We start from the raw sequence: 10,491 nt of genomic DNA, 5'->3' as shown, positions 1-10,491 counted from the left end.
AGCTCCTCCCAGGCCCCCAAGCCCTGCCCCCCAGCCCCTGCTCCCATCTGCGGTGCTTCCCACTCCTCTCTCCTCCTCCCCCTGCTCTCTGCTTTCACCCCACCACACGCCGAGTCCGGCACCGACTCCACGCAAGGCCCCGTGCTCAGGGCTGCGGAAGAAAAAATAGATCAGACACACACCCTGCCCTCAAGAAAACCCCCACTGGCCGGCGAGACCATAAGGTTAATCAGCAGGCCACCACACAAAGTCCAGCCCAACGGGTCACGCATGTACGAGAGACCTTGAGAACCGTTAAGATGGAGCAACCAATTCTGCACAGGAAATCCAGAGGCTTCCCGGAGAAGGCAGCATCCAGACAGCCCAGCAAGAAACCAAGGAGGCTTCCTGGAAGAGGCAGCATCCAGACAGCCCAGCCAAGAAACCAGGGGAGGCTTCCCGGGAAGAGGCAGCATCCAGACAGCCCAGCCAAGAAGGCAGCATGACGTGGTGGAAAGTGTCCTGGCCTTGCTTCTTGCTAGCAGCTCACTATGGACCTTGAGAATGTCTCTCCCCTTCTCAAGGCCTCAGTCTCCCCATCTGGAGAATGTGAGAGCCCCACCAACAAGACTGTCTCTGAGGACTCTTCAGACACCGTAACTTACAGAGAGCTGTCTGGCGGTCTCACAGACCTGCTCACCCACTCCAAGGCACTCTGTCACCTCTACTGAGATCTCCCGATGACCCTCCCTCTCCAGAGATGCCCACCACCCCAGTGTGGGAGGAGAAAGTCCTCAGAGGCCACCGGCCCTCAGCCCATGATCCGCTGAAGATGGACAGATGAAGGGTCGGCCCAGCGTGGAATGACGCTCTCCCCGGCCCACCCCAGGGATGCTCAGCTCACCCAGGAACAGACCAAGGATTTCCCCTGAGATGCAAGCATGTGCACTGAGAGGGTTTTCTCTGAAGTCAGCGCCACGCGGATATCTTGGTGGTGGGGGCACCTGCACCGCCACACTCAGGATGGCTCGGGGGTGCGCTGGGTTTCCCCTCCCGGCCCTGGGCCAAGGTGGGCAGGCTCCCCCCTCAGACACCGCTCGCCTATGACACCTTTCATAGGCCCTGTCCCAGCTTTGCTGTACAATGGGGTCACCAGGGAGGCTTTAAAAAGCCCCGCTAGCCAGGTGGCACCGCAGAGCAATTCAGTCAGTGTCCAGGGTGGAAGCCACAGGACCCCCGTGTGCAGCAAAGGCCCCGCCCCCGCCCCCACTGCCGTGTGCTGCCGTGTCCTGCCGTGTCCGCATGAGGGCTTCCTGAGTGGGTGCTGGTTGGGCTGCCCCCGGGGAGGCGCTGATTTGGGCTGAGATGGGCAGAGAGGGGAAGGGAAGGGCTGGGATGCTTAGCCTGAAGCAGAGTCCACTTGAGCGGGTGGGGGGACACGCTCAGAACTGTCTTCTGGGAGAGGGATTGGTTAAGGATCAGATCTGTAAGTGGTGGGAGCTGAGATTTCATTTCCATCTAAGAAAGAGCTCTGTACAAGGGTGGTCCAGAGACGGAGGAGGCCTCCGGTCCTGTGGGGGGAGCATGGTGGTTCCCCATCCCTGGATGGGCGTGCAGAGGCCAGGCAGGACCCGGGAGTCCCCGCGCCCCCGGACCACATGCTGCCATCTGAGGAGCACGGGCACCTGTCTGGGGTGGGTGGGCAGGGGCTCTGGGAGGTGATGCCAGCTGCCAGGCTCCAGTGGGCCAGGAGTGGCTCTGGGAGGTGGGGCCAGCCTGCCAGGCTCCAGTGGGCCAGGAGTGGCTCTGGGAGGTGGGGCCAGCTGCCAGGCTCCAGTGGGCCAGCCTGCCAGGCTCCAGTGGGCCAGGAGGGGCTCTGGGAGGTGATGCCAGCCTGCCAGGCTCGTGTGCCAGCTGCCAGGCTCCAGTAGGCCAGCCTGCCAGGCTCCAGTGGGCCAGGAGGGGCTCTGGGAGAGACAGCTTCCTGCTGCTCCGCTGGCTCTCGTGATCCTCTCCCCATCTCCTGGTGCCCTGCCCACAGCCGGTGCTCGCCTGGGCGCCCTTGGCACCATTGGCACGGGTGCTGACTGACCATGCTCTCTGCCTGACCAGGTGGTCCGGAGGCACATCCTCGGCTCCATTGTGCAGAGCGAGGGCAGCTACGTGGACTCTCTGAAGCGGGTCCTCCAGGTACGACTCCAGGGGCTTCAGGATCCCCACGAGGGGCGTGTTACAAGGAGTGTTTGGAGGCTGTGGGCATTTTTCAAGGGAAGGAGCCAAAAGCCAGTGTTTCTGTGGGGCCAGCAGGACCTCCGAATGGGGGACACAGAATTTCAGGTGCCTTGGTGCTCACGGGATGACTGGGTTTTCTGAAACGACGTTGGGGTTCAGTGAGATGAGGTCTGTCCCGTGGCGCTCAGTTGCGTCTGACTCTGTGGCCCTGCGGATTGCAGCCTGCCAGGCTCCTCTGTCCATGGGATTCTCCAGGCAAGGATACTGGCATGGGTGGCCATGCCCTCCTCCAGGGGATTATCCTGCTCCAGAGATCTGACTCTGGTCTCCTGCACTGCAGGCAGGTTCTTTACCATCTGTGCCCCCAGGCCTGGACCTGCGACTGTGGGCCCTCTGGTGCCTGGGAGAGATCCTGCTTCCTCGTCCCTCTGGGATCCAGGGGAGGGGCCACAGCTCCCCACCGTCTGGGGGCTCCTGGGGTGGGGTGTCGGCCTCACCCCCTCCCTTGCCATCAGAATGCCCAGGAACTGCTGAGTAGACCCTTGCATGGCCAAGGTGTGCCGGCCTGGTCTATTTAGTTTACGTTCCTGAAACAGTGACTCCGGGATGTTGTGGGCTGTTTGTAAGGACCCCGGGGAGGGCATTGTTGGGGTGGGAGAATGCTCCGAACACTCCCTTCCCCTGCCGAGTGTGGATCCCCAGTGGAGGGGCCCAGACCCCGGGCAGGTGGAGACAGGCTGCCCCGTGTTTCTGTCAAAGCCGGCTGGAGACCGCGGCTCTCGGTCTCGCTGTGACGTCGCTGCCACTGCTGGCAGACTGGCTCAGCTCTGGGCGGAGCCGATCCGCGCCAGCCCCTGGGGCCTGCCTCCGTGGCGCCCCCTGCAGGCTGGCGTCTCCCCCAAACCCAGCTTCCGCCGAAGTCACGGGTGGGCTGTGGGCGGCCGAAAGGCTCGGGCGTGCTGCGTTCACGGAGACCCGTCCAGGCGGGGCGGGGAGCGCGGGCTGAGTGCTCCGCCCGGCCGCGCCCGGGGCCCTGGGGCGCTCACCCGCCGCCGCCGCCGCCGCCGCAGGATTACCGCAACCCCCTGATGGAGATGGAGCCCAAGGCGCTGAGCGCGCGCAAGTGCCGCGCGGTGTTCTTCCGCGTCAAGGAGATCCTGCACTGCCACTCCGTGTTCCAGATCGCCCTGTCCTCCCGCGTGGCCGAGTGGGACGCCACCGAGAAGATCGGCGACCTCTTCGTGGCCTCGGTAGGCGTCCCCAGGCGCCCTCCCCGGCCCCGCCGAGGCGCACGCCGCCGCCCTGACGGGCGTCTGCCTGCTCGCCGTGTCCACGCCCGCGGGGTCCGAGGGTAGCAGCGCCCCTCCCCGGCGCCACCGCCTCCCCCCGTGACCTGTGGCCTGGCGTCTGCGCCGCTCGCGCCCTGTCCGCTGCCCTCCCTGGGTGGCGGGTTTCCTGACCTCCGGGGTGGCCGAGACCCCCGGAGCGGAGGGCTGTGGCTGCGGGGAGGGCGGAGGTGCCCCCGCCCAGCCCCTCGCCCGGGCGTGACCCTCCCGGCGGGGCCCGCGCCTGTTTCAGTTCTCCAAGTCCGTGGTGCTGGACGTGTATAGCGACTACGTGAACAACTTCACCAACGCCATGGCCATCATCAAGAAGGCCTGTCTCACCAAGCCCGCTTTCCTCGAGTTCCTCAAGGTGGGCCTGAGGGCGGCCTGGGACTCCTCGCAACAGAGCCCGGCCCTGGCGGGGGAGCGGGGTGGAGGGGTGGGGAGGGCAGTGGGGGGCGGGGAGGCCTCTCGGGAGGGGGGCGCTGTCCACCCTTTCTCTGGTCCAGGCGCCTCTTGTCTTTCCTCTGGGGCATCCCCAGTCCCACGGGAGATGAGCCCCTGCTCCCCGCCCCCTAAGGGGGTGGTCGAGAATTAGAGGGTCTGTAAGCCGCGTGGGATCTGAAGCTTTGACAGGAAGAAGGGGGCCATGACATCTTGCTGGTGGGGGCTGGGCTTGGGTGGGTGTTCAGGTGGGACTCAGTGCTGCGGGGTCCTGTGGAGAACAGGCTGTAAAGGACTAAAGGCCTGGGGTAGCCATGGGGCCACGTCCCCACCCCCTCCTTGTTGCACAGTCATGATTCAGACGGAGACCCTGCCCAGCAGAGGACACAGGTGGGCCAGGACCCCCAGCCTCAGAAGACACACCCACAGTCCAGATCCCAGAGGGATGGGGGGCTTTCTCAATGGGGTGCCACCTGTCGCGGGTCCTGGGGGGATGAAACAGGGAGACGGGAGAGTGTCTTCCAGGTACCAGGGCGGTAGGCAAAGGTCAGAGGCAAGTCCAGCTGGATCCTGGGCACGGGGTGCCCGGGAGAGAGGCGCAGAGCCACTGAGTTCAGTTTGGGTAGATCCGGGCCTCAAGCCCAGGGCCTGGGATGTCATAGTGCATGCAGTGGGGTGCCGCTGAAGCTTTGGGTGGAAGCGGAGGCCGGTGGGGACGTCCCTGGGTTGCAGGGGCCGAGGTGTCAAGGTGGCAGGTGTGTGGGTGGTGTGGTGGAGACAGAAGCGATACCCAGGGCAGTGAGAAGCCCCATGCCCACCCCACCCCGGGACCGGGCCCGTTCACCTTACGTGGAGAGAAAGGTGGTCTCAGCTCCTTCCAGAGGCCTGGCCTCTGGAATAAACGGGTGAAGGTCCTAGTTATTACGCTTTTGGTCCAGAGACCTTAACGCGCTGCTCCAGGCCCCCGAGGGTGTGGACCTCATGCTGGCAGGGACCCCTGGCTGCGGACCCAGGGGCCTCCCTGGCCCTTCCCTCCGGCCCGAAGCTGACCAGGGTCCTGGGGAGAGGAGCCCGGGTCGGCACAGCCGTGCCCCGGGTGCCAGGCTCTCGCCGAGAACGCTCAGTGAATGACGCCGCCTCCCCCAACAGCGGCGCCAGGTGTGCAGCCCCGACCGCGTCACGCTCTACGGGCTGATGGTGAAGCCCATCCAGAGGTTCCCGCAGTTCATCCTCCTGCTGCAGGTACCACAGCCGGCTCTGCCGCCGCCCCGCAGGGTGCAGCTGGGGCTGGTGCATGCCTGGTGGGGTCGGGTGGGAGGCCTGGCTCTGCCCCAGCACCCAAAGCCCTCACCTGGGCTGTGCAGGGTGGGCGGGGGCTCGGACCCTGGCCGCGCTTTCCTCGCCCCCGGGGTGGAGCCCATTCAGTGGGACCGCGTCCTTTCCCTCCCCTGGTGGGAACCTGGTGACGGGTGCAGACAGTCACCCATGACAGTGGGGGGCACATGGAATCCAGTGCCCTCAGGGCCCCTGGCAGGGCGGAGAGGCCCTGTGAGGGCTTTGGTCTTGGTGCTCCAGGCTTCCTGAGAGAGTGTCAGCCCCCACTCTGGGCCCCAAGGGCTTGGGACAGCCCCCCTGATTGCCGGGGGTCCTCGGTCAGGAGGTGAGCCCCCAAGGGCCCCAGCAGCGTCTTTCCTCTGTCCTCAGAGTGGACGGCTGCAGGAGGGGGTTTCGCCTCCGCACACTCTCCATCAGTGAGTCGGGGCTGGGTCTACCAGTCACGTGACTTCACGTTCTCACGCGGTGGCTGTTTCTTGAGGCCTTGCTCCCTGTCAGGCCCCAGCTCCTCGGGCTCCTCCTGGCTGGGTCCTTGTCAGGCTGGGTCTTTGTGGGGACGGTGGAGGCTGAGGCTGTGGCCCCAGCCAGCAGAGGGTCTGCTGGGATGGGGGGGTCTCAGTCCTGGCTCCCCCTGGGCCCCCACAGGACATGCTGAAGAACACGCCCAGGGGCCACCCGGACAGGCTGTCGCTGCAGCTGGCCCTCACGGAGCTGGAGACGCTGGCCGAGAAGCTCAATGAGCAGAAGCGGCTGGCTGACCAGGTGGCGGAGATCCAGCAGCTGACCAAGAGCGTCAGTGACCGCAGCAGCCTCAACAAGGTGGGTGCCGGCCCCCGCCCGACGCCCCTGTCACCCGCCTCCCGATGCCTCCAGGTAGCTGAGAGGGGTGGCTCCTTGCTCCTCTGGGGTCCAAAGACCTTTCCTTAAACGTGTGAAAGTGAAAGTGAAGTCGCTCAGTCGTGTCCGACTCTTTGCGACCCTGTGGACTGTAGCTTACCAGGCTCCTCTGTCCATGGGATTCTCCAGACAACAATGCTGGAGTGGGTTGCCATTTCCTTCTCTGGGGATCTTCCCGACCCAGGGATTGAACCCCGATCTCCCAAATTGCAGGCAGACGCTTTAACCTCTGAGCCACGCTAACCTTGACCATAAACCTCTCTTTTCCCCCCTAATATTTATTTATTTATTCCGATGGTGCTGGGCTTTGTTGCCCTGTGGACCTTACTTTGACCATAGTCTGTCTTTTCCCCCTAATATTTATTTATTTATTCTGATGGTGCTGGGCTTTGTTGCCGTGTGGGCCTTACCTTGACCATAAGCCTCTCTTTTCCCCCTAATATTTATTTATTTATTCCGATGGTGCTGGGCTCTGTGGCCATGTGGGCTTTCTCTGGTTGCAGCGTGGAGGCATCTCTTGTTTCGGAGCACGGGCTCTCGAGGGCTCAGTTGCCCTGCGGCCTGTGGGATCTTCCCAGACCGGGGGTTGAACCTGTGTCCCGTGCATCGGCAGGCAGCTTCTTAGCGCCTGGACGTCCGGGGAAGTCCCGAGGAGCAGTCTTAACTAGAAACCCCTGCCGTCCACCCCGACATTAGTTACCACTCAGACATTTTTAGGATAAAAGCTGATTTTATTTAGCAGTAGAATTGCCAGTAAAGACGCCTGAAATGATAGCCTAGTAGTATGTTTAAACAACTGGGCCGTGGAGTCAGAGTCTGCCTTTGAATCCGGATTTTGCCACTGATGTTTACTGTGGGGAATCACCCAACTCTCTGAACCTCAGTCGCTTCCTCTGAAACCCTTCTCTGAAATGAGTTTGACAGCACCTGACCCTTAGGGCTTCTGCAAGGCCAAGGAGAACACTGGCAAAGTGGCGTACCCAGAGTCCTTAATGCAAGGTGGCCCTTGTCATTATTAGTGTTATTTTTTAAAAAGAAAGACCAAAAAAAAAAAAGCCAAACAAACAAACCATGCCGTATTTTGAGATTGCAACTTAGAAACATTCTAGCAAAAAAACTTAACTTTCAGATGAGTCTATTAGAGAACCCTGTTTTTTAAACTTATTGATTAATTTTATTTTTGGCTTTGATGGGTATTCTTTGCTTTTTTGTGGTTTTTTTTTTTTTTAAATTTGCAGTGAGCAGGGGCTGCTCTTCATTGTGGTGCATGGGGTCTCATTGTGGGGGCTTCTCTTGTGGGGCACAGGCTCTGGGCGCTTGGGCTTCAGTAGCAGCAGCTCACAGGCTCAGCAGTTGCGGCTCATGGACCCTGGGATACGAGGCCTCAGGACCTGTGGTTCCAGGGCTCAGCGGTTGCGGCTCGTGGCCCTGGGACACGAGGCCTCAGGACCTGTGGTTCCAGGGCTCAGCGGTTGCGGCTCATGGCTCTAGAATGCGGCGCTCAGCAGTTGTGGTGTGTAAGCGTAGGTGCTCCGAGGCACGTGAAGTCTTCCTGGATCAGGGATCGAACCCGTGTCCACTGCACTGGTAGCTGGATTCTTATCCACTGTGCCACTAGGGCGGTCCCTGGAGAACCCTGTGTTTAAAACACAAAGTTGGTACAAGAGACTCGGTCACCTCCCAGAGTCACCTGTCAGTGATCTTCAGTCCTGTGTCTCCTTGGCGACTTGTGGCACGCACGGCTTGCAGCTGCACCCGCATCCGGGAGGTCCCCAACCCCGGGCTCCACCCCCTTTCACTCAGTAGAGGGTGGGACTTGGCCCTGATGGTGTGCGGGGAGGCGACTACGCCCCAGGACACTTGGCAAGAACAGAGTTGTTCTCTGGGGAAGGGACATCGGGTAGGGTCACAGGAAGGTGTTCAGATCATCCGGGGGAGAAACTGGGAGCCTCCTGGCTCTGTGCCCCCAAAAGCAGAACTAGGGCCGGTGACTGAGGTCAGTGGGATTTCAGCCACAGGGGAGGACTTCCTAGTGTTTGTCGAGCGTCACCACGAGTGCCTCCCCACGTGGCCCGCGCTTTACAGCCTGTGATGCTCTCTGACCTTCACTGTGATCTGTGATCTGTACCACAGGCCCGCGGAGCAGGGCCCGGACAAGATGTTCTAAGTTTCGGGGTCCCGCATCATACGACGGTCCCACCTCAGGCCAAATTCAGTCTGCACACGTGTGCTCAGGCCCACACAGGACTTTTAAGGAGATGAAATTGGTTGCCAGCATTTAGAAATGGAGAAGCGTCCCACAAAATTTAGACTCGTTTATCTTCTCCAAGGGTTGGAAGAGCTGGCATCCTGGCCCACCTTCCCACGTGGGGCCGGTCAGCTGAGTAGCAGCTGCCCATGCCCCCTCAGTCCCCATCCGGGTCTTTCCCCCGAGGTTACCTGCTCGCAGTTGGGTTTGCTCCACCTGTTCCAGGAGGATAGCGCTGGGGAGAAAGATAGGGCAGGAGAGGAGCCCCCGCCCCAGGGTGCCTCGTCCAGGATTGCCCAGGGTGGGCCTGAGGGCTGGGGGCGTCCCTCCTCGCCACCCCAGGCGGGGCGCCCCCGGCCCTCTAATTCGGAATGCCTCTCAGGAGAGCGACTTTGGCCCCGTCTCGGCCGCGCGCTGCCGCCTGAGGGCCTTCACGCTCGAGAAGCAGCTCCTCCCGTCCCCTGCCGCCGCCCCTCTTCCGCATCGTGAGCGCTCCTCTCGCTTTGGCTCACGCGCCTGTGAGGTCGCCTGGGAGAGGAAGCCCTTCTTAGACCTGCTCGGGAAGGCGCTGTGCTCCCCTCTGCCCGCCGGGGGGACGCCCAGGACGCAGGAGGTCAGGGAGACCTGCCTGGAGCTGGGAGGGGGGCCGAGAGCCCCGAGCCCGAGTCTCCCGCCGTCAGGGGGCCGTGCTGGGCGCGTGCGCGGTGGTGGTGGTGGCCGCGCAGCGCGCCCTCCCCGGCCAGGGGAGCTGGTCCCCGGCGTGGTCTTGGCCGCTCTGAGCCCAGCGCTGAGGTTTCCCCCTCGCCGCTGTCCCCCAGAGAGAAGTGGAAACGAAACTGGGTGTGCCCAGAGCGGAACCGTGTCGGCTGTTTCAAAATGTGCCTGCTCAGGACCTGGCTGTAGGGGGCTGCTTGTGCAATATCCGAGCTTTCTTTGGTCTTTTGTTTTATCTGCTTAACTGGCAGGAGGGTGGTTGCCAGAAAGCAGGGGACTTTCCTGTCCCGCGTTCTGGGTCACGGCACACGTGGCTGTCTTTCTGGGGCCTTCTGTCTTCAGGGTCCCAGCTGTGTTTTCACAAGCCGGTGGTCAGCTGGGTGGTGGACGTTGTGAGGTGGGGGAGCCCAGCCTTTGCAGTCATGGGGGCTCCTGGGGCCCCCGAGATTTGCGTGCGTTGGGAGCCATGGGCCTTTCCCTGACTCCCCTCACCCCTAGCCTGGAGCTGGAGGGTGTGTGGCCAGCTGCCTCGTGCTGCGGACCGTGCGTGTGGCCCGGCTCCGGCCTCCCCTGCTGCTCAGCCAGCACCGGGTCTTGGCAGGCCGCTTTACCTCGGGTGTGTCTGCCCCTTCATCTGAGAATGGGGGGCCTTGGGGCACTGGAGCTGGTGCGAGGAGAGGTGGGCTCTCTCGTGGCGTGTGGAGTAGCTCAGGGTTCCCTGCTGCCCCGAAAGCCATGGTTCTTCAGAGGATGGCAGAGTGTTCTCTCCGGGAGAGGAGTGACCGCCCTTTTCCTTGTGAGGATGGGGAGGAGGGGGTTGGCTGTTACGAGAATGAACTTGTCTGAATACCCTTCTTCTTCCCCCGCAAAACCCCTTAGCAAAGACATGTTTTCCGTGGGTCCCTGGCTTTGTTGGAGGGCCTGTGCTGGCTGGTGTCCAGCCCAGGATGGGCGCACGCCTGCCTGGAGGCGTGAAGGTCTTCAGCCTGGTCAGCGTGGTCCGAGGGCTGCCTCGCTGGCCAGCAGAGCCCTCCCAGCCCCGCACAAGGCCTTCCCTGAGGCCCGTGGCCGACATGGGTCAACAGGTCAGGGCGAGGAGCGGGACCTGCCTTCAGGCCAGGAGTCTGCCTGCTTGAGGCTGCGAGAGCCATGGGGACAGGGGCCATCTGTGGGGTGTCCCACCGTGGGGCCAGCTCGCTGGACGTCACGCAGGGCAGGCACTTAGAGGGGCCCCGCATTTGGGTTAATGCTCTGCTGTCAATGTCTTGAAGTTCTTAATAATTCTGAGTGAGCCCCGTCCCGGGCTCTGCAGGTCAC

At 62.5% G+C, this 10,491-nt stretch overlaps 1 protein-coding gene across 1 annotated transcript in view; it reads left to right on the top strand.

The window, feature by feature from the left end:
• The window catches only part of LOC102173345 (rho guanine nucleotide exchange factor 10-like protein), a gene marked incomplete at its 3' end in the record, with an annotated part of 45,909 nt that overhangs the window by 1,391 nt on the left and 34,027 nt on the right, over positions 1–10,491 (top strand). Inside the window, 5 exon segments of the mRNA XM_018054721.1 lie at positions 2,092–2,169; positions 3,282–3,461; positions 3,790–3,906; positions 5,130–5,222; positions 5,961–6,134. Coding sequence (XP_017910210.1) covers positions 2,092–2,169; positions 3,282–3,461; positions 3,790–3,906; positions 5,130–5,222; positions 5,961–6,134 — 642 coding nt within the window.

Source organism: Capra hircus, chromosome 2, assembly GCF_001704415.2.
Source record: "Capra hircus breed San Clemente chromosome 2, ASM170441v1, whole genome shotgun sequence".
Classification (NCBI taxonomy): domain Eukaryota; kingdom Metazoa; phylum Chordata; class Mammalia; order Artiodactyla; family Bovidae; genus Capra; species Capra hircus.
This window is presented reverse-complemented; position numbering and strand designations above follow the sequence as displayed.